The following is a 25499-nucleotide window of genomic DNA, read 5'->3' as shown; positions in this document are numbered from 1 at the left end:
TTTTGTTTTTGAGAAAAAAAGCCCAGCAATTCACTGTTTGTTTACCTAAAAAATAAGGCTTAAAGCCTTAACCCAAGTTTGCTTTTAAAAAGTAACAATTAGTTAAGAAAAGCTGAAGAAATTGTCACTGAAGGAATCTTAACTTATTTCTGCCTATTATTACTTTAGTTTAGAATTACTTCTGAGGCTAATGATATTGAGATAGATGATTTAAAACCACAATGTGCTAACCCTGAATATTGTTTTCTGTATCTTCAATCCTGTAGTCAAAGTCATTGTAATCTTAGGTTAAATTTCAATAAACTATCTTGCTATCATTCTATCTATATACCAAGAGATTAAATGTGAAACCATAACTAAGTAAAAATATTTGTCTATGTGAATATGATATAGTAATTAGATTTTTGTCCTCCAAGTAATAGCAGTATGATATTTGGATCTCAGTAAAATGAAGACTGGGTAAATATTATAACTTTAAAATACAGAGACATTGAGACTCTTTTAAGGTTAGTTCAATAGAGAAAAGATTATTTTTCTTCTTTTATGGTCATGGTTCTGAAGTTCTCTGACCTGCACCATAGAGAAAAAAATGAACTTGCAGTTTGTTTGTATGAAGCCTTTGTTTTGAATGTTATTTACAAACCAAAGCTTGCTGCTGCTATTTCCCTTGTACTGCTTGCTTTGTTCTTGTGTACTCTGGGGGTGTTTGGAAAGAGAGACAGAGATCAGCTCTGGTTGCTCTTAATTTCATAATCTCTGTACTGTGTGCTTCCTTTCATTTTTGTTTTTCAGGAGATGATTTTAGAGCAAATCCTTCTGGCTTTGTCTTCAATTCAAAATGTCACAAGTGTCAACTGTCACTTGTGCTTCCTGAAACAGTTCTATCTGCAGATTTCTTCCTGTTTATTTCTAACACTTAAAGGTTGCTCCAGTGTTTTACTGTTAGACACTATTGCCATCTATATTTTTTTTTTTTATTTTGGCTTTATTTTTAGGCCACCTTTATAAGGATGTCTTCCCGTAATTAAAATGTTTGTAATCACCACAGCCCTATGTGTAAGTACCTAGGAAACACCCACCCATTACGTTCATCACCTCATTTATAAGTGCACCCTACATTCTCTCTGTATAGACATTAAAGAGAACAAGCATTCAATGATATGCTACTTTGTGATACTAATTAACTGGCCAAATGATATTTACCTTGTTCCCTGCTTGGGTTATCCTTGAATTATCTCTTTTAATGTACAACAAGAATGACAGTTCTAAAATAACCATCTAAGCATAGAATGATATGTTTTAGTGGCTTGTAAAAAGTCTCTGTCTCTTTTTGTCTCTCTCTGTGTCTCTGTCTGTGTGTGTGTTTGTGTGTGTGTGTGTGTGCATGCGTGCACACACATGCCTGCCTCTGTATAAATGCCTACCTCTGTGAGTGCCTGCCTGTCTTGGTGTGTTTTGTGTGGGTGCAGAAACCAAAAGTTCATGTGATATGTCTTCTTTTGTCATTCTCCACTTCATTTTCTTAGACAGAGTCTATACTGAATGTATTACCAGTTATCTAAACTGGGTAACCTGCAAGCATCAGGGATACTCCTGTCTCTTGTTTCTTTCTTTTTTAAAAAAAAATTAATTGTTGGGTTTTTAAAAAGCTTTTATTTACTATTTTACACTCCAGATTTTATTTCCCCCCTCCCCTGGTCCACCCTCTGACTGTTCCACATCCCATACCTCCTCCCTACCCTCCTGTCTCCACGAGCATGTCCCCACCTCCCACCCCTACCCTGAATCCACCAGACCTCTAAACTCCCTGGGGCCTCCAGTCTCTTGAGGGATAGGTGCATCTTCTCTGACTATACCCAGGCCCAGCAGTCCGTTGCTGTATATGTGTTGGGGGCCTCATATCACCTGGTGTATGCGGCCTGGTTGGTGGTCCAGTGCTTGAGAGATCTCAGGGATCCAGGTTAATTGAGACTGTTGGACATCCTACAGGGTCGCCCTCCTCAGCTTCTTCCAGTCTTTCCCTAATTCAACCACAAGTGTCAGCAGCTTCTGTCCATTGGTTGGGTGCGAATATCTGTATCTGACTCTTTCAGCTGCTTGTTGGGTCTTTCAAAGGGCAGTCATGATAGGTCCCTTTTTGTGAGCGCTCCATAGCCTCAGTAATAGTGTCAGGCCTTGCGACCTCCCCTTGAGCTGGATCCCACAGTGGACCTGTTGCTGCACCTTCTTTTCCTCAGGCTCCTCTCTATTTCCATCCCTGCAGTTTTTCAGACAGGAACAGTTATGAGTCAGAGTTTTGACTGTGGCATGGCAACCTCCCCCATCACTTGATGCACTGTTTTTCTGCTGGAGCTGTGCTCTGTAAGTTCCCTCTCCCTACTCTAGGGCATTTCATCTAAGGTCCCTCCCTTTGAGTCCTGAGAGTCTCCCACTTCCCAGGTCTCTGGTGCATTCTGGAGGGTCCTTCCAATTTCCTACCTCCTGAGCTTGCCTGTTTCCATTCTTTCCATTGGCCCTCCAGGCTTCAGTCCTTTTCCCTCACCCAATACCACATCAGCTTTCCCTCCCCTTCCCCTGTCCACTTTTCTCTCCAGCTCCCTTCCTTCCTCCCCACTTGTGGTTGCTTTCTTCTCCCTCCCAACTGGGACTGAGGTGTCCTCAACTTGGGACCTTTAGCTTGTTGACCTTTTTGAGTTCTGTGGACTGTATCTTGGGAATTCTGTACTTTTTTCTTGGCTAATTTCCACTTATTAATGAGTACATACCATGCATGTTCTTTTGGGTCTAAGTTACCTCACTCAGGATGATATTTTTTTAGTTCCATCCATTTGCCTGAAAAACTCAGGATGTCCTCATTCTTAATAGCTGAGTACTTTCCCATTGTGTAAATGAGCCATCTTTTCTGTATCCATTCTTCTATCATGGGACATCTGGGTTGTTTCTAGCTTCTGGCTATCACAAGCAAGGCCTCTATGAACAAAATAGAACACATGCTCCTGTGGCATGGTGGGACATCTTTTGAGTATATTTTCAAGAGTGGTATTGCTACCTCTTCAGGTAGATCTATTTGCAATTTTCTGAGGAACCTACAGATTGATTTCCAGAGTGGTTGTATCAGTTTGCAATCTCACCAGCAATAGTGTTCCTCTTTCTCCACATCCTCGCCAATTGTCTCTTGTTTCTAGTACTTGGATTACAGGTGTGCATGCCCAAGCCTGGCTTTTTACATGAGGATTCATTGAGTCATTTCTCCAGCCCTTGGCTTTAGTTTGTCACTAGTTCTGTACATATTCAAGTAGACATAAAGTCCAGTAAACTGTATTAATTGCAGTGAGGGGGGATGAAAAATAAATCACACATAGGTCTGTGTCTTAATAAAAGATGACAGATAAGATCAAACCTAGAAAAGTGCAAATGTGTTAGAGAATTCAGGCATTTATACAAAAGAAGGAGTAAGACCATAAATATTTAGATCATGGACTGTTCCATGGAAGATGTGATTTACTGAACTTTGATGGCTAGGTAGGACTTGACCCCTGACAATGATAATGGAGCAAGAATTGCCATACGTCATGGGATTAAAAATAGCAAACGGTATTTTGGAAGTATTTCTAGCTTTCTATCATGTAAACTAAGTGTTTTATAGTTTTAATTTATCTAATTCTCAAAGGACAACATAGGTTCTGTTATTGTCTTCATTTTACTGATAAAAACTGCAGTTCACAAAGTTTGAGAATGTGTGAAATGCTAATAAAGGCAGTGTCTTTGTATCAGCCAAGATAGTGATGTAACCAAAGGAGCAAAGATAATGGCCTTAAAATAGAGAATTATTATTTATGAATAGTTTGTACTTGGCTTATATTTAGCATAAGGTAAGTGCAACATTTGATAGGAATGAAAATTTTAATCAAAACTGACCTCGGGGGCTATCAAACAGGGCAGGGCATTCTCAAGGACTTTTTGACCAGGAAGTGAGATAGTAGTTTTAGATAGGTTGAAAATAAAGTTCTTTTTTCAAAACATGGTAACTAGGTAGTGGATATTAAGACCATATTTATCCCATAATCCCTTTGCCCAGATTGTTAGGTAAATGCTATGACTATAGAGATGAATAGGAACAAGGCCATTGCTGTGGTAAAGGAAAGACCTCGTCTCCTTCCACTGTGCCATAGCTCCCCTGTCTTTTACTTAGCAGTTTAAGTCATAGACTGTGTTTTCTCAAAATTGGAGCTAAGAATAATATCATTTCTTTTCCTTATCTAGGAAATTCTGTGATGATTATTTTGTGTATTTTAATTTACCTCTCAAAATTGCCTCTTGAGGTAGATATCAGTATTATCTATAGTTTAAAAGTGAAGACACTGGTAAAAGGGGATTAAACCTCTTGTTCAGGGTTATTATTTGGTGAATTAAAATTTAGTTAATGTTTGTCTGACTCTGGAGCCTAGAGACCTGAATCTTTTCTTAAGCATATACTTCCACTAGGTTGGGTTACTGACACTGCCATCCTCTAACCTTTGGAACACCTCAATCAGATACTGTCTCTGATTCCTCCCTAAACTCATTCAATAACATTGACTTCCCCTTTTGCTTTGGTATTCTAGCAAGTCAACTGGTCCCTGAGTGACGATCGCTCACACTGACCAGCAGTCACCCTGTCCCAGGCACAGAGCTACCCAGTTTACTTGGGTTAATTATATTTAATTGCTTGCAGCAGCCCTACTAGGATTGTTATTTTATACAAGAAGAGACCGAGGCACAGAGAATACAGATAGAGCTCTGGTTCATACCTGGGATTTTAATCCACCAATTTGCCTCTGTAGCCAGAGCTTTTAACTATTGGACTGTGAGCCTTTTCAATAAATAAAGGGTAGGGTTTCAAGTAGTTTTACTTTTTTCAGTAATTTGTTTCTTTAAAATCATATCTACTTATTATTTTTGATCCTGGGCATATCAGAATCAATAAAGGGCAAGTTGGTTTTCAGTTTTCCATAGATATTACCTTAAATACATTTTACTACAGTAGTTGGGCTTTTTGAAGAATGATCTGTGATAGTCATACTTTCTTTTTTAAATGAGTGAATTTATTAAGAATGTAGCAAGCTGGGCAGTGGTGGCGGCGCATAACTTTAATCCCAGTACTTGGGAGACAGAGGCAGGTGAATTTCTGGATTCAAGACCAGCCTGGACTACAGAGTGAGTTCCAGGACAGCCAGGGCTATACAGAGAAACCCTGTCTCAAAAAACAACAACAACAACAAAAAAAACCACCATCAAATCAGGGACTTAACAGCATTCTACAGAAAGGCTGGGTTGGTCCTGCTAAAACAATTGGTCAATTGGAGAACTTGATTATGAGTCTTTGTCAGAGAGCTTTCTTTCCATAGCTGAACTTCTGTTCACCATAGGCACTTTAGAGTGTGTATCAACAATAGCAGTATTCATTGGAAATGGTTTACTTTGGGCTGTTCTCAAGGATGCAGTGGTATTAGTTAAAAATACTAGTTAAAACATACTGTGAGTGGTTTGATGTGTTCCTTCCTCCTTGTTCTACTGACCAGCCTGCCCCAAACAAAAAATGTCAGGATAAGGTATAAACATGGTCAGGCTTGAGACACATGGCCTATCTTTGTTCTTAGGTCACTTTCTTTAAGAACAAATAACATGCTATTTTACCATTGCAATTTAAATTAAAATAGTTCTTTCTTATCTATTGGTTCACTTCTCATGTTTTAGCTATGGGTAGTCCAAAAATATTAAATAAAAAATTCAGAAATAAGACCACTTTATATGACATTTATTATAGTATTTACTATAATTATATTATTGATTATCATTACTAGTTTCTTAATATCCTTAACTTTTAAGTTAAACCTTTTCAAGGTACATATGTATCAAAGGAAAACAAAGCAGCACACACATTCTTTGGTTCTAGTTGTGGTTTCAGGCATCCACAGACTTCTGAAGAAGATTGTGTTTCAATGATATAGTCAGTCTATCAGAAAAATCCATTCCTAGGATCACTTTTAAGCAGTATTTAACCATTTTCTTCTTCTAGTCTTAGCACTGGAATGGTGCTTTGTGAAATAAATTTACGCATAAAAACGTATCTATGCATGATATTTTGGAACCTTATGGCATTGTTTCTTATCAGAAGGTTTGTCTGACAGACATTTGAAAGGTTTCCTAAGGCCGTTTTCTTTCTGTTTCAACGAGTAAAGTAGCATTGCTCTGGGTGAGTGACTCACTCTTTCTAGGTCATTTCATCCTATAAATGTCACGAAGGAAAAATAAAGACTAAGTGTGCACCTTCTGTTTCACTGGGTTATAATCAGCCAGCTGATTATATTGCTATTGCTTGGTAACTTTGACTCAAAAGGAAATTGTTTTGCTCGAGAATCCTGAGTTCATTCACTAAAGAGGGGCAATCATAATTTATCTGTAGGATTATTTATCTTAAAATTTCATTGTTCAGTGAACATTAATAAAGATTTTGCTTTGTTACTAATTTAAGCTTGTCTTAAAGTAAGTAAACCTTCCTTTAAAAAAACATTTATATTAACTCTCTGCAGTTACTATTTTTCATAAATTTTTGATAACCCAGTTTGACAAATAATGAAGCAAAAGATATTCCTGCTGGAGAACGCAGTTTTGGAGAGAAAGTTGATTATTTTGTCTAAAAGGCTCCAAAGTGTTCACTTTGCCTCCAGTATTGCTAAAGTAAGTGTTATCCTTTGACCCGGTAAGTGGGTCTGTAGGAAATTATTTTAGGGAAAAAATATATGACACAGTGTAAGGAGATGTTGGTTGGATTGTTATTTATAATATTAAAATTAAAATAGAGGACTTATTCTCTTACCCTCTCTGTCCTTTCTCTTTCTATTCCCCTCCTCCTATCTCCATGTGTTCTTGGCTGGCCTCTACCCCCTCCTTCTCTCTCTTTCTCTCTCTCTCTCCCTCTGCCTTTCTCTGTCTCTATTCCCTCTTGAGTTCCCCCCTCATGCCCTAAATAAACTCTATTCAGGGGGAAGGCATATTCCTATTCCTGGTTCTTTTTTTTTTTTTATAAAATTTAAAAATTAAATAAAATAAATTAAAATAGAAAGTGATAAAATGTAGTATCTCTTGTTGATTCAATTCCTTTAGTAATTAAATGTTACAATGTAGAAAATACTGACTTGAGGAAATGTTTATAATTTTTTCAGTAGAGAAGAATTTAATGTAATTTTAAGTAATCATTAATTAGACATTATAAATAAATATTATAACATGACATGGTTGCTGGAATTTGAACTCAGAACCTCTGAAAGAGCAGTCGGTGCTCTTAACCGCTAAGCCATCTCTCCAGGACATAAGCAAATATTAATAACGGTTATTTCTGTACACAAAGTTTTGATTGATTTTCCATCCTTTTGATCTTTTGGTTTTCCTGTTTGTATAAGCAACTATGATGTACTTTTGAAACTGGTAAACAAAAGTCAGTCAAATATAATAGCAATATTACCTATGAAGCTGTCACAATTTTCTTTCCCCTGTTGCTTGACTACACAGTTTTAGGTAGGTGACTAGTAGAATGATGATATTACAAAATTAAACTCTTATTAAAGTCCTGAGTTAAAAAGGCAGGAGTGGTTATTGGATTTTTTTGTTATAAGTATATTGAAAAATTGCCATCTTGTGTGAGAGACAGATTGAAGTATTTTTACACACTGACCCTTTATATGAACTGATATTTGTGCTATAGCCCATCCATATCATTAGGAAGCAGTGAGTATTTATTATAATAATTAGCACTTTATAAGAATGGTCAGTTTGTACACATTAGGTCTTTTTCTAGATGTTTTTGTAGTATACTATATTGTAGTACAACCAATTTATGCTTATCCATGACTAGCTTAAAAATAAATGAGTGGTTATTTTACTTGGGTTAGACAATTCCTGGGGGGGGGGCGGTAACCCTCAATCTGCTTTTCTAACTGCTGGCCTGGCTACATCCCAGAGGTATGCCCTGATATTTGGTGACCTATGTTTTCAAAACCAACTCTATTCCATGTCCAACAGAAGGCTAATCAGTTCTTCAACTTGGTTAGCTTGTAAAAGTCACTTTGGACCATGCCACGATGATTAAGACAAAGAGAAAAAAAAAAAAAACCCTTTATTTTGTACCATGTTTTCATTTGTCATCCAAAGCTGTCTTGAAAGGTAATCTGAAAAAAAAAGTCTGTGTGAACATTAGCTCAATAGGAATGAAAACCTCAATCGTGTACACAGTAAATGATACAGAAGACTCATAAGAGGACATTTAAAAGTTAAGATAAACTAAAAGTTGGCTTAAATATTTATCATGAGACAAGAGCAAAAATAAAACTGAAGTATTAGAAAACCTGAAATTCAAGACATGCTCTTCAGTGGAAGGAGAAGTATGTGAGAAACAAGAATATTTGTTCACCGGTTAACCAAAAATTAGTTTTTTCTTTTGTAAGAAATAATGAATTCTGTAAGTCATATGTTTATAAAGTGACCATATTTTACAATGTGGTCTTTGTTTTTTCTGCATACATTTTACATAGCAGAGGTTTTACTCCATAAAGAGAAATACTGGTTTTCACTGAGTACTTTGATTACATTAATCAACTTTCTAGTGCTGTGACAAAATGCATGAGACAAACAACTTAAACAGAGGGAAGATATGCTTTGTAGATGCTTCTAGTCCCTGCCCACTAGCCCCATTGATCCTCTGGCATGTAGTGAGGGAGGACACCAGAGAACATGGCCATGAAAAGGCAAGCTGTTCCCCTCCCTGGGGGTGGGTGGGGCAGGAAGCCCAGAGAAAACAGATGGTATAGAACAAGGTACAGGCTCTAAAGGTATCTCCTAATGCTCTGGTAGGTCTTCTCTCTTAAGTTTCCATACCTCCCTCACATTGCACTATCAATTTGTGAACCTAATTACTGATGAGCTCAAGGCTGTGAAGGTCTAATGACTCTCTCAAGCTTCGCCTGTGGCATTGCTGTATGAGGACCAGGTCTTCAGTGCTTGAGCCTTTGAGGAACAGTTCAAATCTAAACCACAATGACATATTTTATTGTCTTTTATATAATATCATTTTATCTTATCTGTTTTATTTAAGTTTATTATTGTGTGTACATGTACGTGTGCATGCGTGTGAATGAGCCTGCCATGGTATGGTTGTGGGTGTCAAAGGACAACTCTTTGGAATAAATTTTCTTCTTCCTACATTAAATGGGTTCTGAGGTCTCCAGGTGTCTGCAGAAAGTACTTTTACCTGCTGAGCCATCGTCTCACTGTCCCTGAAAGTCCTTTATTTCTAGTATTCTGCAGTCGCATGGATCACACTTTGGGCATACTTTATCATTTAAAAAACTTCCCATTTCTTCTCCCCAAACAATGCAGCACCAAACTTGCCTAAATCCTAATCTGCACCATTGCTTTTCTCTATTGGTCAGATTTTCCTTGTGCCATAACAGATACCTGAGAAAATAAGTTAAGCGTTGATGATTCTGTCTATCTGTCTGTCCCTCCATCCATCTATTATCTAGTTATAAATTAACATACAAAGTTATTTATTTATTTATTTGTTTGTTTATTTATTTATTTATTTATTTATTTATTTATCATGACCTTTAGATACACACATGTTAATAGAATTAGTTTGTTTTTGTGGCCTTTCTGGTGCCTTCCTCTACTTCTTCCTGCATCCTGCTTGCTGTTTCTCCTTTCCGTCCCAAATAGCCGTCTTTCCTGCTTTTATGTCACATGGTGGGAAGAAAGAACTAGTTGCAGCTCACAGTTTCAGAGGTGTCATCCCACTATTGTCTGACTCCATGGCTTTGGATGTGTGATAGTGTAGAACAAACATCACAATGCCTGACACATGTGTCAGGGGTTACTGATATCATAGCTGTCAAGAAGCACAAGGACAGATGGGAAAGGATTGGCTTGCCTTTTATCCTCTAACGATATAAGCACTTTAGTTAAGCGCTTCCTCTAACTAGTCTCCATTTCCTAATAGTCTATTGATGAACTCAGCACCTTCACTCTCAGTTCACAACCACATCTAAATTGTGACACCAGTTGCCTGCCAATCCCTCAATCCCTGAGCCTCGGGCAGAGAACAAACTGCAGTACCTTCAAACATTATCTCTCATCAGAACTTAGACAAGACTGAGTATTTTAATGAATCTTTGTGTTTTTTGTTATCTTACTGTGGCAGGTAGGATTGGTTTGTACTTTTAAAATGTTAGTATATTGAGCCCCCTAAATGTTTCCAGTGGTAGAGGTGTCCGATTGCTGGAGGCCTGGTGATTTAAGTTCCAGCCTTGTGATCCATATGATGGAAAGAGATAAGCACCTCCGGCAGGTTGTATTCTGATCTCTGGATGAGACCACTCTGTATTTGTATATGCACTTGCATGCATGCACACACACACAGAATAAATAGTATATATGCTATGAAATGTAAAAAAAATGTAAATAAAATAAAATACATTATTTTAGAGGCTATCCTCTGAAATAAAATAAAATTATTTCAAATTTATTTTATGTAAATTTTTTTTAGTCTTTGAGAATTTCATACATGTAGGATATTTTAATCATATCCTACCTTTCCTCACCCTCCAACTCCCCCAGACTCCATTTCTCAATGAAATACCTTCTAACTTAATGTCCTATATTTTAAAAAATCTTTTTATTTCATATTGCATATGTGTATACATGAGTGTGGGTCTATTCACTAGAGAGTGGGCAATCTATCCCTTTTGCATAAAAGTAAGAGATAGTTAATAATGGAAATAAACTTTCATTCAGAAAATTGTAATTTTAAGGATTTCTTTATAGAAATGTGTACTGTATTTTTCACTTTATAACACTATAGAAGAGGAGTGTCATTTTAATTATTATATATAGATCACTTTTACAAAAAGAAAATATTAAGGTAACAACTTTATATTTAGAGAAACTTTGAAACCAAAGATACAGGGATTCTGATTTCTAACCCTGACTCAATTTCTCTAAATTTTAGTTACCTCGTATGAGAGATCCCCTTAAATGGGAGATCCCCTGGTAACTGAAGGAAAAAAGAAGTTGAAAATGAAGAAGTTGTAAAATATTTGCTCTTTTAAGGATCCTCAAATTTTAATATTTGGGATATTGCAATGCTTGACAGATCAATAAATCAATTCCACCTGTCATTTGTGCTCTGTGCCTTGCTGAGAGTCTGCATATTTATTACCTCCCTCAATTTAATCTGTTGAATGCTCGACCACTGGTATGATGATACCTCACCAAAGGCTATGTCCTTTAGAATTGCGTTCCTTCCCTTGTCTTTTTTTTTGGGGGGGGGGGTATTTATTTCATTTACATTTCCAATGCTATCCCAAAAGTCCCCCCCACTCTCCCCTACTACCCCCCCTCCCACTTCTTGGCCCTGGTGTTCCCTTGTACTGAGGCATATAAAGTTTGCACGACCAATGGGCCTCTCTTTCCACTGATGGCTGACTAGGCCATTTTCTGATACATATGCAGCTAGAGACACGATCTCCAGGGGGATACTGGTTAGTTCATATTGTTGTTCCACCTATAGGGTTGCAGACTCCTTTAGCTCCTTGGGTACTTTCTCTAGCTCCTCCATTGGGGGCCCTGTGATCCATCCAATAGCTGACTGTGAGCATCCACTTCTGTGTTTGCTAGGCCCTGGCATAGTCTCACAAGAGACAGCTATATCTGGGTCCTTTCAGCAAAATCTTGCTAGTGTATGCAATGGTGTCAGCATTTGGAGGCTGATTATGGGATGGATCCCCAATATGGCAGTCTCTAGATGGTCCATCCTTTTGTCACAGCTCCAAACTTTGTCTCTGTAACTCCTTCCCAGAAAGTTAGTGTGCCTGCGTATAAAGGGAAGGAAGCCTTCACTAGACACTGAACATAACGATGGACTGATAATGGATTTCTTAGCCTAGAGAACTGGGTGATGTATATTTCTTCTATTTACCCATCATTCACCCTAATTTGTAGTATCAGGACTAAGGAACCAAGTCAACTCTTTTGTTTTTTGGTTTTTTTTCTTCAGCAATCCTTTGTCTATTCTTCATCACTTTTATGACAGAAAAAGCATATGGGTATACTGCTTTTCTATGATAATCATACTGCAATAATAATGCTATAAGTAATGTATTGTATAAATAAATATTTTTAACAAAGCTACAGAGACATAAAGATAATTTTAATTTAAAGGCATGTATGTATGTATATATGTATGTATGTATGTATATGTGTTGTTTGTTCACATATGTACACATGTGTGGGTATCATAAGGCCAAAAAGGGCAGTAGATTTGTGGGAACTTGAGCTGCTTGGCATTGATGCTGGGACTGAACTGAGGTGCTGAGGGGTGAAGTTCTGGAGGCTAAGAAATCCAAGATCAAGTCAATGAGCAGATTCAGTGAGTAGTGGAGTTTTTTTCCTCCTAAAACTTTATATGGCAGGCACAGGAACTTTCTGTGGATTTCTTTTTTTAATCAAGAGAATAAATGCAATTTAAAAAAATACAGCATTCAAATTCATCATATATCAAGTCCTCTGGAGGCACAGTGATGACCTTGACTATTGAGGCTGTTGCAAGCCCCCAGAATTCTTATAGTTTAATTAGTTAGTATTGTATCAATACTATTTTATGGATCTAAACATGAACAATAAATAAATATTTTTTTAGCTTAATAATATTTTATCATTAGATAATATATTAAGAAGTATGTTTACCAGTTTTGAATATTATTGCAAGAATCAAGTTTGTTGGCAGGAAAGCATTGTGGAAATTTTAATAGTGTATTCATTAATATCTTCAAAAGAATGATAAAATGTTCATAATTATGCTTATTTCCCATGTATTCATTTAATGGCTCTATTCAACATATACATATTAGGGAAATCACAGGGAATCTAAAAAATGTCCCTCTTCAAGTTTTCCAGTTAAATATTTTCTGGCTTTTATTACTTTTGTTTGGAGTTTTTTCTTCTTTTATTTATTCTTCTCTCATATATTACATCCCAACTTTAGTTTTGCCTCCCTCCCATCCCCCTCTGTCTCTGCCTCCCACATCACCTCTCCCCCCTCAGATTCATCCTTCCCACTTCATCTCCTCTCAGATAAGAGCAGGTTTCCTTGGGACATCAACTAAATAAGGCACAACAAACTACAGTAAGACCAGGAAGGTATTCTCACATCTAGGCTGGATGAGGCAACCCAGTCGGAGGCAAAAGGTCAAAGACAGCCCTTGCTCCCACTCTTTTTTTTTATGTAAAATACTTTAAGTATGTATTTTTTATTACATCTTTTCCTCAATTACATTTCCAATGCTACCCCAAAAGTCCCCCATACCTTCCCACCTACTTCCCTACCCACCCATTCCCATTTTTTTGGCCCTGGCGTTTCCCTGTACTGGGGCATATAAAGTTTGCATGTCCAATGGGCCTCTCTTTCCAGTGATGGCCGACTAGGCCATCTTTTGATACATATGCAACTAGAGACAAGAGCTCCGGGGTACTGGTTAGTTCATAATGTTGTTCCACCCATAGGATTGCAGATCCCTTCAGCTCCTTCGGTACTTTCTCCAGCTCCTCCATTGGGGGCCCTGTGATCCATTCACTAGCTGACTGTGAGCATCCACTTCTGTGTTTGCCAGGCCCCGGCGTAGTCTCACAAGAGACAGCTATATCTGGGTCCTTTCAGCAAAATCTTGCTAGTGAATGCAATGGTGTCAGCGTTTGGATGCTGATCATGGGATGGATCTCTGGATACGGCTTTCTCTAGATGGTCCATCCTTTCGTCACAGCTCCAAACTTTGTCTCTGTAACTCCTTCCATGGGTGCTCCCACTCTTAAGAGTCCCACAAGAACACAGAGCTATACAACAAGAATGTACATAGAGGACCTAGGTCAGATGCACGCAGGCTCCCTGATCTCTGCGAACCCTCTTGAATCCTGGTCAGTTGATTCTTTGGGTAGTGATCTTGAAGTTTTCTTGATCTCTCTGGCTCCTCCAATCCTTCCTTTCCCTCCTCCACAGGTCTCCCTGGGCTCAGCCTGATATTTGGCTGAGGGACTCTGAGTCTGCTCCCATCTGTTTCTGGATTAAGTCTCTCCCTTGATGGTTATGTTAGGCTCCAGTCCCAGCACATCCTGCAGGCAGTGTGGATATTAGCTATAAAGTAAAGAAATGATCATGCTACAATCAACAGACCAGGAGAGGCTAAATAACAAGGAAAGCTGAAGTGGGGACAAAAGAAACTTCCTGGAAAGGGAAAATAGAATAGATTTTGTGAGTGGACTGGGACAGGTGTGGATGGGAATGGGAGGGATCAAGTGGACGGATTGGGGTGGAGAATTCTAGGAAAGACAATTGGAATTGGGGGGCACTTTGGGAGTGAGATAGTGTAATGGAAACTCCCTGGAATCTACTAGGGTAACTAAGCAAAGACTTCTAGTAATGGGGGAGATGGAGCCTGAATGGGCCACCCTCTGTAACCAGACAAGACCTCAAATGGAGGGACACCAACCCAGCCACAAAACCTCTGACCTCCAGTTTTGTTTTTGTGGGTTTTTGTTTGTTTGCTTTTATTTAATTTTTAAAATTATTCACTTTACATCCCTCTCACGGCCCCCCTTAAGCTCACCCCCTCCCACAATCCTTTCCCCCACCCCCCTCTCCTTCTCCTCTGATTGGGTGGGGGTCCCTGGATATACCCCCAACCCTGGCACTTCATGTCTCTGTGAGGTTAGGTGCTTCCTCTCCCACTGAGGCCAGACAAGACAAGCTGGAAGAACATACCTCACATACAGGCCGAAGCTTTAGGGATAGTCCCCACGCCAGTTGTTCAGGACCCACATCATGGTCAAGCTGCATATCTGCAACATATGAACGAGGAGGCCTAGGTCTGGCCCGTGTATGTTCTTTGGTTGGTGGTTCAGACTCCGAGAGCCCCAAGGGTCCAGGTTAGTTGATTCTATTGATCTTCACAAGGAGTTCCTACCGCCTTCTGGGCCTGCAATCCTTCCTCCTGTTCTTCCATCAGAATCCCCAAGCTCCATCCACTGTTTGGCTGTGGGTGTCTGTATCTGTCTGGATCAACTGCTGGGTGGAGTCTCTCAGAGAACAACATGCTCCGGTCTGCAAGCATAACAGTATCTTTAATAGTATTAGGGACTGGTGCTTGCCCATGGGATGGGTCTCAAGAAGGGACAGTTATTGGTTGGCCATTCCCTCAGTCTCTGCTCCCTCCTCTGTGCCTTCATTACTTGTAGAAAGAATAAATTTTCATTGAAAGTTTTGTGGTCGGTTAGTGTCTCTATTGCTCCACTGGGGTTTTGCCTGGCTATAGGAGGTGGCCTCTTCAGGTTCCATATACCCAATCTAGTGCATCACAGCTAAGGTTATGCCCATTGATTCTTGGGCACCTCTCTTATCCCAGGTCTCTGTCTCATCCTGAAGATGCCTCCCACCTCCTTACCACCACCCCTTCCAGATATCCATTCATTCTCACAGTCATCTAGTCATCTCTCCCGTTTTTCCCACACCCGATTCTGAATTCCCCATTTCCCTACCCAGCCTCCTCCCTCCGAGTTCCCTCCCTCCATCTGCCTTTTATAACTATTTTGTTCCCCCTTCTAAGTAAGATCCAAGCTTCCTTGCTTGGGCCTTCCTTCTTGTTTAGCTTCTGTGGAGTGTAACATGGTACCTGTATTTTATGGCTAATATCCACTTATAAATGAGTGCATACCATGCATGTCCTTTTGGGACTGGGTTCCCTCACTCAGAATGTTTTTGGGTTTTGTTCACATTCACCTTCATTCTCTCAACTCTTCCTCCTCCTCCCAGATTCATCTCCTTTTTTACCCAAGCTAATTAAAAACAAAACAAAACAAAACAAAACAAAACAAAACAAAACAAAACAAAATCAGCTCTAGCTTGTGTTGCCAGATACTCTTGGATGTGCCAGTTAATATATTAAAATAATGAAACATATATAAATAAAAGTATCACCCCCCAGAAAATAATGGTGAAAGTACATTGGTTATAAAATGAGATATACAATAATAGGAGATTAGAAATACAGTTGACATTTGCCCCTTTCTTTTCTCTTTCCTTTCCTTTCCTTTCCTTTCCTTTCCTTTCCTTTCCTTTCCTTTCCTTTCCTTTCCTTTCCTTTCCTTTCCTTTCCTTTCCTTTCCTTTCCAATACAGCCACCCTTTCCTCCCAGTCCCCTCTTACACAGCTCCTCCCCACCCCCATTCCTCTTCTCCTCTGAGAAGGGAGATGCTATCTTTGCATATCACTCCACCCTTGCACATCAAATCTCTACAGGAGTAGATGCATCCTCTCCCACAGAGGCAAGACAAGACAGGCCCAGTAAGGGATCTATAGGCAGGCATCAGATTCAGGGACAGTCCCCTGCTTCAGTTGTTGGAGAACCCACATGAAGACCAAGCTGCTCATCTGCTACATATGTATGGGGGCAGGGCGCCTACACCCAGCCTATGCTTGCTCTTTGGTTGGTGGTTCAGTCTCTGCGAGCCCCCAGCGGTCTGGTTTAGTTGACTCTGGTGGTATTCCTGTGTAGTTTCTTTCCTTTTTATGTCCTTCAATCCTTCTCCAGGTCTTTCACAAGACTCCACCTAATGTTTGGCTGTGGGTCTTGTTTTCATTGGCTGCTTGGGGGAAGCCTGTCAGAGGACACTTATGCTAGGCTCCTGGCTGCAGGCATAACAGAGTATCATTAATCGTGTCAGAAATTGGTTCTTGCCCATGGGATAGGTCTCAACTTGGGTCAGTTTCTCCACCTCTGTGTATAGGAGGTAGATGGAAGGAAGGAACTGGGTGGGGGAGGGGATTAGATGCAGAACTCAGGAGGGGGATCAGTGTAGGGATAGCAGGCAAGAGAGAAGGAATAGGTAGTACACAGGGGCAAGCATCTCCCTTTTCTCATACCAGTCTCTCAATTCTAACTCTATTAACCAAGCCATGTATCTAATGTCACTTTGTTTAGGCCTTAATTATGTAATGATAAAGTTGAATAACATTGTACAGACTTGTCTATTTTCATCTAGTTTTATTTATTTAATTATTTGTCCATAGTGGAACTAGGAAAAGAAAAAAACTACAAGACTGAATATATAGATGAATTTCATTCTGCTAAGGCCAAAGATCAAATTCTTTCCAGAACAACCAAGGTTTCTCATGCTTGATCCTTAACTTTGCACTTTAAAGTGTAAAACATTTTGTATTTATTGTTTCTCAATTCTGACTTCTCAGAATTATCTAGTGTTTAGTAGTACTTTACTGGCAAGACCCTTTCTGATCCCCAGATGGATCAGAAAGGAGGATGCCCTACTTTTGCACTAATCACTCTTTAATTCTGCCATCAAAACAAAGGAAGACCATTTAACACCTCTATTTGTTTTATTTAACTATCACAATGTCCGTGGAGCCAATATTTTTGTGGTTTTCAAGCTCTGTGGCACGGATTTAGTATCTGATCAAACAAATGTTCACTATTTTCTACATGTGAAGAATGAACATACAAGGCATGGCTTCATGGCATGGCTTCATTGATGATAAGTTAAAAAGATGAATATACATTTGAGGATAATTACTACCTGAATGAGCCACCCTTGTGTACCTATGATGTTTTTCCTTAGGTGCACAGTCAAACTATTAGGTCATTATCTAATTTTTTTCTGCTGAAAGCAGTAATTTCATAAAAGGAATATCTATATATTCCTAAAAGAAGAGTATGGATTAGACCACTAAGAATCTATTTTTTTTTCTTTTTGGGGATAAGTGGAAAGATGAGTTAAGACACTTTAATCAATTCATAATAACAATAGTCAAAATCCACTACTTGTTTCTTTTAAATTTACTTTTAAAAATTTATTTTTTCCTTTAATTGATGATAGATTTTTTCCTCACATATATTCTGATTACATTTTCCCCTCCCTTTAAATTTTCCAGTTCCTCCCCATGTCCTCTCCCCTCCTGATCCAGTTGTTTTTCTGTCTCTCATTAGAAATCAGACTTTTAAGGGATAATAATAAATACTGTTCAAAACAAAAGGAAACACATGAGAATTGGACAGAACAAACAGAAGGAAAAGCCCAAGAGAAGGCACAAAAATCAGAGACCTATTCATTGCAATAATTGGGAATTTTATAAAATCACTGAAATAGAAAATGTAAGGTATATACAAAGGACCCGGTGGAGACTGGTGCAGGCCTGAGTGTGCTGCCTCAGTTTTTTCAAATTCATATGAGTTTTCTTTGATCCTGTTGGCTTAGAGATCCTTGCTTCCTTGGTGTCCTTCATCTCTTCTTATACTCTTTTTTGCCTCTTTCTCAGTAGCCTGAGCCAGAGAAGAGGGGTTTGATAGAAACATACCATTTAGGGTTGAGGGTTCCAAAGTCTCTCAGTCCTTGTATAATGTCTGGCTATGGGTCTCTGCATGTATTTCCATTGTATTTATTTTGTGTGTTTGGAGAAGCATGGCATGGCATGAGTGTGAAGGTCAGAGGACAAGTTGCTGGGGATTCTCTCCTTCTACCTATGGCCTCTGCAGATCAAACTCTGCTTTGTAGTATTGGCAGTAACACTGAACTGTCTCACCTCCCCAGATTTATTTTATTATTATTATTGCTTTATTTAATCTTTAGAAGTTAAGAACAACTTTCTTTTTTTTTTAATTTTTTTTATTACGTATTTTCCTCAATTACATTTCCAATGCTATCCCAAAAGTCCCCCATACCCTCTCCCCAACTTCCCTAACCACCCATTCCCACTTTTTGGCCCTGGCGTTCCCCTGTACTGGGACATATAAAGTTTGCATGTCCAATGGGCCTCTCTTTCCAGTGATGGACTACTAGGCCATCTTTTGATACATATGCAGCTAGAGTCAAGAGCTCCAGGGTACTGGTTAGTTCATAATGTTGTTGCACCTACAGGGTTGCAGATCTCTATAGCACCTTGGATACTTTCTCTAGCTCCTCCATTGGGGTCCCTGTGATCCATCCAATAGCTGACTTTGAGCATCCACTTCTGTGTTTGCTAGACCCCTGCATAGTCTCACAAGAGACAGCTATATCAGGGTCCTTTCAGCAAAATCTTGCTAGTGTATGCAATGGTGTCATCGTTTGGAGGCTAATTATGGGATGGATCCCTGGATATGGCAGTCTCTAGATGGTCCATCCTTTTGTCTCAGCTCCAAACTTTGTCTCTGTAACTCCTTCCATGGGTGATTGTTTCCAATTCTAAGATGGGGCAAAGTGTCCACACTTTGGTCTTCGTTCTTCTTCAGTTTCATGTGCTTTACAAATTGTCTCTTATATCTCAGGTATACTAAGTTTCTGGGCTAATATACACTTATTAGTGAGTACATATCATTTGAGTTCTTTTGTGATTGTGTTACCTCACTCAGGATGATGCCCTCCAGGTCCAACCATTTGCCTAGGAATTTCATAAATTCATTCTTTTTAACAGCTGAGTAGTACTCCATTGTGTAAATGTACCACATCTTTTGTATCCATTCCTCTGTTGAGGGGCATCTGGGTTCTTTCCAGCTTCTGGCTATTATAAATAAGGCTGCTATGAACATAGTGGAGCATGTGTCCTTCTTACCGGTTGGGACATCTTCTGGATATATGCCCAGGAGAGGTATTGCGGGATCCTCCAGTAGTATTATGTCCAATTTTCTGAGGAACCACCAGACTGATTTCCAGAGTGGTTGTACAAGCTTGCAATCCCACCAACAATGGAGGAGTGTTCCTCTTTGTCTACATCCTCGCCAGCATCTGCTGTCACCTGAATTTTTGATCTTAGCCATTCTGACTGGTGTGAGATGGAATCTCAGGGTTGTTTTGATTTGCATTTCCCTGATGATTAAGGATGTTGAACATTTTTTCAGGTGTTTCTCAGCCATTCGGTATTCCTCAGGTGAGAATTCTTTGTTTAGCTCTGAGCCCCATTTTTAATGGGGTTATTTGATTTTCTGGAGTCCACCTTCTTGAGTTCTTTATATATATTGGATATTAGTCCCCTATCTGATTTAAGATAGGTAAAGATCCTTTCCCAATCTGTTGGTGGCCTTTTTGTCTTTTGCCTTGCAGAAGCTTTGCAGTTTCATGAGGTCCCATTTGTCAATCCTACATCTTACAGCACAAGCCATTACTGTTCTATTCAGGAATTTTTCCCCTGTACCCATATCTTCGAGGCTTTTCCCCACTTTCTCCTCTATAAGTTTCAGTATCTCTGGTTTTATGTGAAGTTCCTTGATCCACTTAGATTTGACCTTAGTACAAGGAGGTAGGAATGGATCAATTCACATTCTTCTACATGATAACAACCAGTTGTGCCAGCACCATTTGTTGAAATTGCTGTCTTTTTTCCACTGGATGGTTTTATCTCCCTTGTCAAAGATCAAGTGACCATAGGTGTGTGGGTTCATTTCTGGGTCTTCAATTCTATTCCATTGGTCTACTTGTCTGTCACTATACCAGTACCATGCAGTTTTTATCACAATTGCTCTGTAGTAGAACTTTAGGTCAGGCATGGTGATTCTTAAATGGTGTTTTAATGTATTTGTTTTGACAATTTCACAAATGTGTGCAATATATCTTGACCATATCCACCTCTGCTTCTTCAGATCTCACCCCAATAGATTTCCTGCTTATCTTTATGCCTCTTGTCCCTCTGCCTTTATGGCAAATTTATTAAGACTTATTGTAACCTCTCTCTCTTTCTCTGTATATATATATATACAGTATATATATATATATATATATATATATATATATATACTCTGTATATATACATATAAGTCCATCTTATAATCACATATATATACACACACACATATATATATCCTCTCACATATGAGTAGGAGAAGGAAAGTTTCCATATTTATTGTCAGCTTACATTTGTCTAAAGCACATTTGTGCATTATTTTAGCTATTATGAAATTTCAGTTTAATTTACAGATATATACATAAGGTGTTGTAGCATCATTGATTCTGCCTATACTGTATATGTAGGCTATCCTAAGGTAAGATCCTATACTTTGCACCCTTATTTGCTTAATTTGATGTTGATCTTAGTCTCTGTGTTTTTTCTTTATCCCCACATACTGTTGCAGCTCATGATGAAGACAAAAATCTCACAACTGTAATCCAGAGCCTTTTATTTCTGGGCTCCTGTACCAGTTGCAAGGTTTTCTAAGCTGCTGTGCAGTAGTGAACAAGGGCATTTTTAGTGCATTGATGAGGAGAGTACAATGGTATTTCATGCTGTTAATGCAATACCCTTTACTTAATCTTATTTTCTAAACAACCATCTAGTCTTAGGACTTGGTGATCATTTATTAACTTCTGCATATTTAAGTCTTTATAAGAAGAACTAAATAAAATCATAGAAGATAATTTTAATTTAAATTTTTAATTATGTTGTTCTGAGGTATAAATTATAAAGATTCCTGGAAATAAATGTAAATAACATGTACATGCTTATAATTATCAAAATTATCTATTATTTCATGAATGAAACTCCTCATTTTTAGATCCTTCTACATCTGATGATTTGGCAAGAAGTTTTCTCAAAAAGGGAGTACAAATTTATCTACTAAGTCATTATGCCACAGATTAGTTTTAGAGGGAGGATAAAAAACTGTTAAGACGTGACATTTTAACACAATGTTTTCAACAGGCATATTGGATACTTAATAAATAGAGCATTGCTTATTTTAAAAATTACTGGTAGGAAATGAAACACCCATAGGATGTGAATCTGTGTAGAAGCAGCAGTGGGAACCTGAAGTCTGTGTCTGACTCTGGATGGTGCAGAACGGCTCCAAGCAGTAAGCTGGCTGTTTCAGACAGCACTAACAGCATCAGCAGACACTACTGTGTCAGCATCTCTTAGTATGCAGCGTTGGTAACTGCACAGAGGGGATGATGAGCAGTGCCTGAGATCCGATATTTTGATGATGAATTAAATAGATCCTGATGAACAGATCTGCAATCTGATCTTTTCCTCACTAGTCCTGTAGATGCTGAGAGACAGACATGGCTGAGCTTATTTATTTACTTATTTTTTTGTAAGACAGGAAGTGTGTGATCTTTTAGGGATTTCTGGAAGTAGAAAGGTCATGCAGCCTGGATCCTGTGAGCATTTCCAATCTCTAAGTCAAGAGGTATGCACTTGTGAACTGTGATACTATTGGTATGCAAGGTGGTTGCTTTGTCTAGATCATAGTCCTTTGGAATATGTTAACCAACATAATTACTTATTAACTCATTTTCATTTGGATATTTGAACAGGTGATAATTATGATAATGGGTAAAATATGAATTAAGAAGGGTTTGCATGTATGTATGAGTGTGTTTTTACTTTAGTCTTTTTGGGGGACAGAGATGGGGAATAAAGAAAGATATACTTTGTGTGGTTAGAAATATTTATAGCTCTTTAAATTTTTTTTCTAGATTAATCCTGATTAGATCTGGATTTACTTGAAATGATAAAAATAACATGAATGAAGTGAAATGAAAATAATACTATCATCTGCCTATACATATCTATTTCAATATGGTTGTTATCTGAGATTTAATCACAGTAATCAGTGTGTTAGCACTGTGCTGAAACACACAGTAACGGAAGTTTTGGTGAGTGGAAGCACGCTTGCACAGGGTATAAGCTAAATCATGAAAACTATATTTTATTCTAGGACATCTCTCAAAGCCATTTTAAAATCATTTCTCAGATCCTGTGATGCACTTGGAGCTTTGACATACATCTCTGCTAAGGCATTAACCACATCTGAAAGCTGATTTTGAATTTGTTTTACATAAAGGAAGCTTGTGGCTTCTAAGTGTCTTGAAGATTTTTTTAACCCAGAGAGATTTGACATTTGCTTACTTTCATTTTCAAGCTGGAAGATTTTACTCCATTAAACTATAAATTGTAGAAAATCCTTAAAACATTGAATTTATATATTTGCTTTGTATTGAAACTCTATTGGTTTTAAACTCTTTCTTCCTATCCCCCCCACCCCCCTGTACATATACATGAAACCTCTCAAGTTTGAATTCATTTAACTTTTCTTTAGCGTAGGCTTTCCTCAGACTTGCGTTCTCAACACAACAGAATTATGTGGTAAACCTTCAAAATTTTTTTAAAAAGAACTGTATTTTATTTATGTTTAATGATACATATTTCTGAGTTAGTTGTAGAGAACTATCAAATCTGTTAAGTTTACTATCAAAAGATGAATGTTAAAATATTTTTCAGGAGGACAGGGTTGACTTTCCATGTCTGTGTCATGACTATGACTTACTTAACTTCTCATAAGGGTGAAAATGTGGTATTACAAATGACTACATTGGACAAAGCCTGAAACAGTGAATAAATTCAGTTAGGGCCTGTTTCTCTTTTTTAATTAAAAACACATTGAAAACATTCTTCCTACTGATATTGGATATAATTTATATGTTATTTTGGCTACTTAGCAGCTTACATTCTTATTAGTTGGGAAGGCTGCCATATTCTTAAGCCTGATTAATTTTGGAAGATTTGAATATACCTTTTAGTTGCTACAAAACCTGTTTAATCTGTTAGAATTTATTTCTAGTATTTGCATGTATTAGTCACTAGGAGTACATTCTGTTTCTTGGCATGGCTTCAGGATTCCTCTAGGCCTTGGTTTCACAGAATTTTTCTATATTTTTACTGTATTTTGGGCCTTTTAGAAGAACCAAACCATAAAGTATTTGATTATGTTCTTTAGGAACACTTAAATATCATTAATTTTACTATATGAAAATAGTCTTAGAATTGTTATTACTGCTGCAATTCAGAAAAATGTCTCTGCTACTGTGTCAAAATATATTGCACCGAAAAGTAAAGACCAGTCAGAGTGCTGCAGACATTTAAATGGAATGCCAACAATTCTTCCCTGTTTAGCAAGATGTTTTTGAACTTTGAACAGCAAAGTTCATTGCTAAACTTCTTAGGAGCAAGAGGGCATCTTTTTACAGCATCTGCACTATTTTACAATATGTATCATACATCATAAAAATTTCTAAAGATAAGTTGTCCATAAATAAGTGTGTAGAAAGCTGATCATCTGTAGGATATTGTATTTAACAGAAAGAAAAGCCAGTTGTTGTTGTCAAGGCATGAGTGAAAAACTGCATAGACCTTAATTTAGATATTTTGCGATGACACTTTAAAAGTGGTTTGTTACAATTCAACTCAGTGTGAGTTACATATTATTGTTCTTTCCTCCCATATACATTTCATAATATTAGAGAAATCAAAGGTAGACTTAGAGATGGATTAATAATTGTGCAGAGTGCAATTTTATTGGTAGACAAGGAAATTGAGGATTAAAGGCCAGAAAGACCCTGTTTCAAAAAAAAAAAAAGTTCTGTATTTATAAGCCAACTTAAATTGGCTTTAAGGTGTGTTCATCCTAGTCTTTTGCAGGTAGCGAAGGCAGAAACCCAGAGACTTGTGTTTATATTATGTATATAGCTGTAATTCCAGCTGTAGTATGAGTAATTCAATGGCTATGTGTAGTACAGAAGAGAGTTATTAATATTGAGGTTAAACATTTGAAGTAAGGAGCAGAAAGTACGGCAGAGTATACCTGTCACTGGGCACTCTGAACTGCACTCGGTACAATAACTATCTGAGTGCACACATCAGATCGAAAAGTCTAAGAGTTTTAAATTTTTGAGACTGGGTCTCCCTGTATAGGATAGTCCCCAGATTAGCTGAAAAATTGTCACTTTTTTGACCTGGTCTCTCAATTGCTGGGATCACATATGTCCACCACGTCACCTGCCTGAAAATATGGTTATCTGATAAAAAAAAAAACAAAAAAACAAAAACCCACTGGAGAAGTGGTCACCTCAGCCTCTGAGGAAGGGACTGAGAGGAACTATAACGGAAGCAGGTGTTTGCTTCTGACTGATGGGCAGTAGGTGTTACTCTGTTCTGTTTTACATCAATGTGCTTGCTGAAAATAGCAGAGAGGTGGGCAGAACATAGAACAGATGCAAATCCTCTATTTTCCACTCCCAAACTGGGCAGTTTGCCCAGTAGTGCCTCCAAAGTGCTTGATATCGTGTATTAAAACCTTCAATTAAAGCAATACAGGCTGAGTTACAAATTGATTCTGGTTTGTAATAGCTGAGCTAATGTAAGAGGCTGTATATACCGTGGTTAAATTTCTAATTGGCCATAGTCTCTTGGTTCAAACTAAGCTCTATTACAAGCCAGCAGTATGATCACTAGTCTTTCTTTATTTATAACCAAGGGAAGGCGATCCTTAAAGTATTGAGAATGTTAAATGATTTATGTACATAAGGTAGTTGTAACAGTTTGTGGCATGTAGTATGCAAATTAGTAATACTCTTTGGTGTTTGGCAAGTTGATTTTGTTT

At 38.1% G+C, this 25499-nt stretch overlaps 1 protein-coding gene across 16 annotated transcripts in view; it reads left to right on the top strand.

Moving 5' to 3' along the window:
- The window catches only part of Slc4a10 (solute carrier family 4 member 10), a 458674-nt gene that overhangs the window by 265369 nt on the left and 167806 nt on the right, over positions 1-25499 (top strand). For 2 of the 16 annotated variants that reach the window (XM_085834849.1, XM_085834850.1), the window contains exon 1: positions 22154-22247. The exons of 13 other annotated variants lie outside the window; for them this stretch is intronic. In XM_085834849.1, coding sequence (XP_085690975.1) covers positions 22203-22247 — 45 coding nt within the window. In that variant the 5' untranslated portion in view covers positions 22154-22202. Of the gene's footprint in view, positions 1-21981; positions 22248-25499 lie in introns of those variants that run through there. One more of the 16 variants, XM_085834848.1, reaches the window with a different exon arrangement.

This window comes from Mus caroli, unplaced genomic scaffold (genome assembly GCF_978045245.1).
Source record: "Mus caroli unplaced genomic scaffold, Mus_caroli_1 scaffold_2, whole genome shotgun sequence".
NCBI classification, from domain to species: domain Eukaryota; kingdom Metazoa; phylum Chordata; class Mammalia; order Rodentia; family Muridae; genus Mus; species Mus caroli.
This window is presented reverse-complemented; position numbering and strand designations above follow the sequence as displayed.